This window comes from Myotis daubentonii, chromosome 5 (genome assembly GCF_963259705.1).
Source record: "Myotis daubentonii chromosome 5, mMyoDau2.1, whole genome shotgun sequence".
NCBI classification, from domain to species: domain Eukaryota; kingdom Metazoa; phylum Chordata; class Mammalia; order Chiroptera; family Vespertilionidae; genus Myotis; species Myotis daubentonii.
This window is the reverse complement of record NC_081844.1, coordinates 47,010,950-47,016,949: the sequence shown is the minus strand read 5'-3', so window position 1 is coordinate 47,016,949 and position 6,000 is coordinate 47,010,950. Positions and strand designations below refer to the sequence as shown.

At 33.7% G+C, this 6,000-nt stretch overlaps 1 protein-coding gene across 6 annotated transcripts in view; it reads right to left on the bottom strand.

Annotated features, from left to right (window-relative positions):
* Positions 1–1,372: 1,372 nt before the first annotated feature.
* The window catches only part of TMEM144 (transmembrane protein 144), a 71,573-nt gene continuing 66,945 nt past the window's right edge, over positions 1,373–6,000 (bottom strand). For 4 of the 6 annotated variants that reach the window (XM_059697715.1, XM_059697717.1, XM_059697716.1 and 1 more), the window contains one exon: positions 1,375–3,613. In XM_059697715.1, the coding sequence (XP_059553698.1) occupies positions 3,530–3,613 (84 nt within the window). In that variant the 3' untranslated portion in view covers positions 1,375–3,529. Of the gene's footprint in view, positions 3,614–6,000 lie in introns of all 6 variants that reach the window. The other 2 variants (XM_059697720.1, XM_059697719.1) reach the window with 2 other exon arrangements.

Sequence of the window (6,000 nt, the reverse complement as noted above, 5' to 3'; positions counted from 1 at the left end):
GTAAAAAAGAAAATGACTTAAGTTCCCAGATGAGGACTTCAGTAGCTAAAAACCAATCAAATTAACTCTGATGTCCCTGTTTGCTAGAAGAATCTTATTGTCAATATCAAGACACTTTTTGAAAATCCTATTGTTGCCCTAACCGGTTTGGCTCAGTGGATAGAGCGTCAGCCTGCAGACTCAAGGGTCCCAGGTTCGATTCCGGTTAAGGGCATGTACCTTGGTTGTGGGTACATACCCAGTGGGAAGTGTGCAGGAGGCAACTGATTGATGTTTCTCTCTCATCGATGTTTCTAACTCTCTATCCCTCTCCCTTTCTCTGTAAAAAAATCAATAAAATATATTTTTTTAAAAATCCTATTGTTTTTCTTATGTAATTCCTACCTAGTATGAACATGTCTAAGATAAAAAGTATACAGAGTGGTATTCATAGTAGATTGGACAATGAAGAAGGAAAGATTAGTGAACTTGAAGACAGAGCAATAGACACTATTCAAAATGAAACAGAACAGAACTGAACAACAACAACAAAAAAAGAGAATCAATGAGATGTGGGGAAAATTCAAACTAGATTGAATTCAAATTAGAATTTTGGAAGAAGGAGAAGGGATGAGAAATAAGAGTAAGTTATTTAAGAACCTAAATGAAACTATAAGTAATATAGAAGAGCACAAACCAATAAAATAAAAGAGAAAACAAGGAAACTAGAGCTAATTTGTTGAGTAAATTAAGAAAGTTGATAAAGTTTTACTATAATGTTCAGAAAGAGAAGAAACAAATTACCAATGTTAGAAATAAGAAGGTGGACATCACAACAAATCCTGCAATTATGAAAGGAAAAGAAGTATTATAAACAATATTATGCCAATAATTTCTACAATATACACAAAATTAGCAAATTCCCTGAAAGACATAAATTAGGAAAGCTCACTCAAGAAGAAATAGATAACTTATATTACTCCACATTTGTTTTAAAAAAATGAGGTCTATATAGCTTCACTTTTGAATTCTACCAAACAGTTAAGAAAAATAATATCAGTTTTTAACAAATGTTTTGGAGCAAGTACTACCCTGATATTATAATCCAATATCATTTATGAACACAAAACCAAAACTTTTAGCAAAATTTTAGAAAGTTAAATTCAATAAAATACAGAAAGGCTGATAATATATCATAAATAAGTATAAAGAAACCACTTAATAAATATTTAATGTGTGATTCAATGAATTACTAAGAATCAGTTTTTAAAGTATCATTGGCTAATAAATTTTGGATTGTAACTTTCAGATGTTCTTCAGGGCAATGGCAAGAAAAAAGAGTCTTTTTTTTTTTAATGCCATATGTTGTGCTAGGTTTTGAGATATAAAGATGAATAAAACAACTTCTACTCTCAAAGAGCTCACAATAAATTTGCCACATATATATAAAGCCAATATAATGCTCAAATATTTTTGGAAGAAAGGGAGACAATACAGCCTTTTTCTGTTGGAAAATAAATATTTGAGGTGAGTTTTATAAATCAAAACTTTATGGTATATGTGAAAGGCAAATTTATAAACTCTCTATGCAGGTATGAATGAGTTAGAAACAGTGCTTACAAGTACCTTGTTGGAAAGAGACAATGAAAGAATGCAGTCAGTGTCTTACGAGGATCTATGAGGTACTTAAGAAAATCATGAGGAATGCTTTAGAAAGTTAGGTTCTAATTTTCAGCCTATTTCATTAGGTCTTATTGGACAATCTCCATTTATAAATGAGAATTTTTGTTTGTTTTCATGGGATCTTGTCAGGGAGAATTGTGTTACAGATTTTATTGCTGGAGAAAGAGTAATTTTCTGCAGGGTTTGAAGTAAAAACAGATTTGGTCACTGACCTCTTGGAGGAAGTCAAGTGGTTTGAGCCAAAAAAAAAAGAAAGAGTGTGATACACAGTTATTATTATTGTTTTTATTTTTGGCAAAATTTCCATTTGAACAATTGGTTTTAAGCATTTCATTTTTTTCTCTTAAAAAATTCTTCATAAAATTAAATAGATAACTTATTTTATTTTCTCTCTCTTCTTCTAGGAGTGGAAGACAGAATATTCTTTTTTACGTTTCTAGTTCATTGAAATCTTTTAAATATCAAAGTATAAGTCACAAATACAATTTAGAATACAAGTGTAATAAGAATAATTAAGAACACTTTTAAAAATGCATATTCACACTTTCTAGCCCAGATATTATAATCCATTAGGTCGTTGTAGAAAACCCAAGAATATGCCCTTTTTTCAACTTGTAGACAATGGAGGTGATCTAGTTTAAGCAATTTAATGTTTTACAGTCTCTCAAGACAGAATATCATAGATTGGAGGTGGACTCAAAGGGTAGCTAAAAATTATTAACTACACTATTAATTTAAAACAGTGAATTTCTGGAACATGACACATCACACACTGAAATATAATGATTCCAAATGTTAATTATTTTTGCTTTAGTTGTTATTTTGAATATACACTAGCAAAAATAATTGAGAATTATAAGTGTTTCAGAGCAGTAAAAATGTTTTTTTCCTTTTTATTAAATTTATTGGAGTGATACTGACTGGTTAACAAATTTATACAGGTTTCAGGTGCACAATTCTACAACACAACATCTGTGCACAGTAAAAAAAAAAATTATAAAAATGGCTATAAGATGAAAGAAATCAAACACAGAAGGGTACGTACTGATGTGATTCCTTGTACATAGAACTTTAGAACAGACCAATGTAATCTAGAAAGGCATAAAACAGATCACTGGTGGCCTGGTCTTGGGGGTTAACTACAAAGGGGCAGAAGGGAACATGTGGGTTCCTGGAAGTGTTCTGTGTCTAGATTGTAGTGGTGTTCACATGCGTGTGCATTTGCTGGAGCTCAGAGCACTGTCCACTTAAAATGGGAGAATTTCGTTGGCTACAAATCACACTTCATTAAAGTTGATTAAAATAGGCTATAAATAGATTTCTGAGTTTTTTTTTAAATGAGGCTAAGTTCCTCATACAACTTGATTAGGTAGCTCACAGAATCCCCAGCAGGACCACAACATGGGGCGTGGAGGCTACACCGTCAGGAGCAGCACATCCTACCACAAGGAAGGCTGGGAGAGTGAGTTTCTGGCTTCTATCTGTAGGAGAGGAAACTCTTGAGTCGGAAAATTTCCCAACTATGTCTTTTTTATTTGTGTGTGCATGCTTATTTTGAAATGTTTAAAAGTACTAAAAAGAATAAAGAGCACCCGTAGATATGATACTGCAAGAATGTAGACATTTTAGTCACTCCCTAAAGTCCTACCTTCAAAAAAGTTCATCAGAAGAATTTTTCATTTTTTTACTTGACTGAAAATGTTTTCCTTTATTCTCACATTTATGGAAAAAAATTCATTTACCCACTCCAAGATGAGTTGAGATCCATTTGCGGTATGAAAATGATCTCTGTTCTCAGCATAATCTGTCTAGTGTCCAGTAGAGGCCTTCCCTTAATCACTGCTGCCACCTGCTGGTCATGTGGTGGCTAGGTTTTAGAAAAAGCAGTGCACAATGCTCCAGTCAAGATGATGCAAAATGCAAATATCATTAATAGGTAGTTTTGTTGACCCTGAATAATAAAAAAGAGTAACTGTAATTAAGAACACTTGAATCAAACACACAAAAACACACAGATTCTTAAGACCACTAGGACTTTACTAACCATCTTCCTTAGCCACCTACATGTTTTTTTGTTATTTCTCTAAGTAATCATCCAGATTCCCTTGAAAACCCATAAGATCAATGAACTGGGCTGGGAAAGAGGGTATCAGATTGAAATTCTAGTAGAAATTCAGAGCTTTACGTGTAAAGCTCTGTCTCTGTTGTAAGAGAAAGCATGATACTTGCCAGGTGCTGAAAGAAGGTCGGTGTGACTAGAGCAATGAGAGTTAGGTAGAGGCAAGGTGAGGTTGGAAGGCCGTGGGCCTGATCATACAGGGGTCTAATAGGTCATGTCATGCCTTTGAGTTTTATTTTTCTGAGCAATGAAAATATATTAAAGTAACAAACACAGCTAGATGTGGTGAAAAGATAGGATTTGCATTTGATAAAGCCCGAACTTTTTTTTTTACAATGGAGGAGGCCAGATGGATGGAAGGAGACCAATAAGGAGGTACCTACGGTCCTCCTGGGGAGAGATGATAAAGTTCAGGTAAATAGAGAACAATCTAAAGGGTTAGGAAGAAACAGACTAAGTCTGGCTTGTCCAGCTGTATATGGGTGCACTGGTCACAGAGATGGAAACACTGAGACTCACCTTCCAATGTAGACAGTCTATGTTTACATTAACAAAGAATATCTTCCTGTGTTAACTAGAAATATTTTATTTCCTGCAAGTTCTATCTCTAGGGGTACAGATAGATTGATTTCTAATCTCTTTCCCACAAGAAAAAACTCTCAAACATTGAAAAATAACTTATATCCCTGAAGCATCTGCTTTCCTGGTCAATATTTTAATTCCTTTGACCATTTTTTTTTTTCATGTGGAATAGTTTCAAGCTCCCCCACTATCCTGGCAGGTTCCCTCTGAATGATTTATTGCCAGGTTGTCTATATTCCTCTTTAGATACAGTTCCCATTATCCTAAGGGAAAGTTTGAATATCGCAAAGTAAAACAGGATCAGTGCCACTCTCATTTTAGATGTATGGTCTAAAATTACATCGAGATCTCCTGACAGTCAAACCATATAATTCTATTTTTAGCTCTTATCAAGATTAATGCCAATGAATACAGAGCCCAAACACAATACAATGCATATTCCTTTTTATTTTTTTTTTACAACTTAATAGAGAATTGGATTGGAGTGGATTAATTTGTTTGATTACCAGAAAGAGCTCTTTGTAAATTGGGTGGGAGCCAGCTGTACTGTCTGATTCACTGTGAGCATCAACACTATCAGAAGTCGCTGTAACACAAGCTCTTCAAGTGCAAGACAGCAACACAAAGCCTTGCCAAGTACAGAGCATGCACGCTCACACACACACACACACGACACACACACACACACACACACTGCATTAAGGCATTAAAGTTCCCTGACATCTTGTTCTTGGTTTTAAAGACAGTAACCGATACCTAGATACCAGTACTGGTGCAAAATAGGTATTCAATAAATATTTGTTCAAAAAATTAATACACTCAAATGATTGCTAAATTTACTTTAAATTAGACAATGTGATTACTTAAATAAGAAAAAAAAATATGGGGCCTCAACTAACATTTTACAACTAATTATGTGAATATTTTGGTAAGCTCTCTATTTTATTGTCTCTGTAGACAGAAGAATAATGTTCTCAGGGAATAAAATATTTTTTCCTTTTAAGTTTAAGAATCTGTCTAAACTGCCTAGACTCCTAAGAGGGAGAGAAAAAAACAACCTGATTATATTTGGGTAATAGTTTTTCTTGGTCAAAGGTGAATGTTAGCTCTTAGAAAGATCATGCTAACATTCTCCCCAAAGCAAAAAGTTTGAACTTGGATTTTTGAAACAGCTATTGAGATTTAAAAAATATATCCTCTCATCCTTTATCTGGGGGTAGCTACTGACGTATAAATTGTTATGGCGATAATCATTGGTATCACTTTGGCTAAAAAAGTGTGTTGCTGAAAATATAGTGAATATTTAATTTAAAATAGCTAAATATAAAATTATACAACAAACTTCCCAAAGAGGAACAGATATCAGATACAAAAGAACAGTAGAAGTGCACAACCTCCAAATGGAGCGTGGATGGCATTAAAACGAAATAAAAGCATTAAATTCTTTCACACAACAAGTGCTTGTGTCTGTTAAGTTCTTACTGCTGTAACTTGTAGACTTTAAAATATGTCTTTGAGGGCTGATTCAAGACATAACTGACAGGACCTAAAAGTCAGAAAGATAAATGTTTTGCTTTTGTTTCACTCTAGGATTTTGTGTTGTTTCTAAGAAGAAATAATTGTTTTAAAATTCTGAT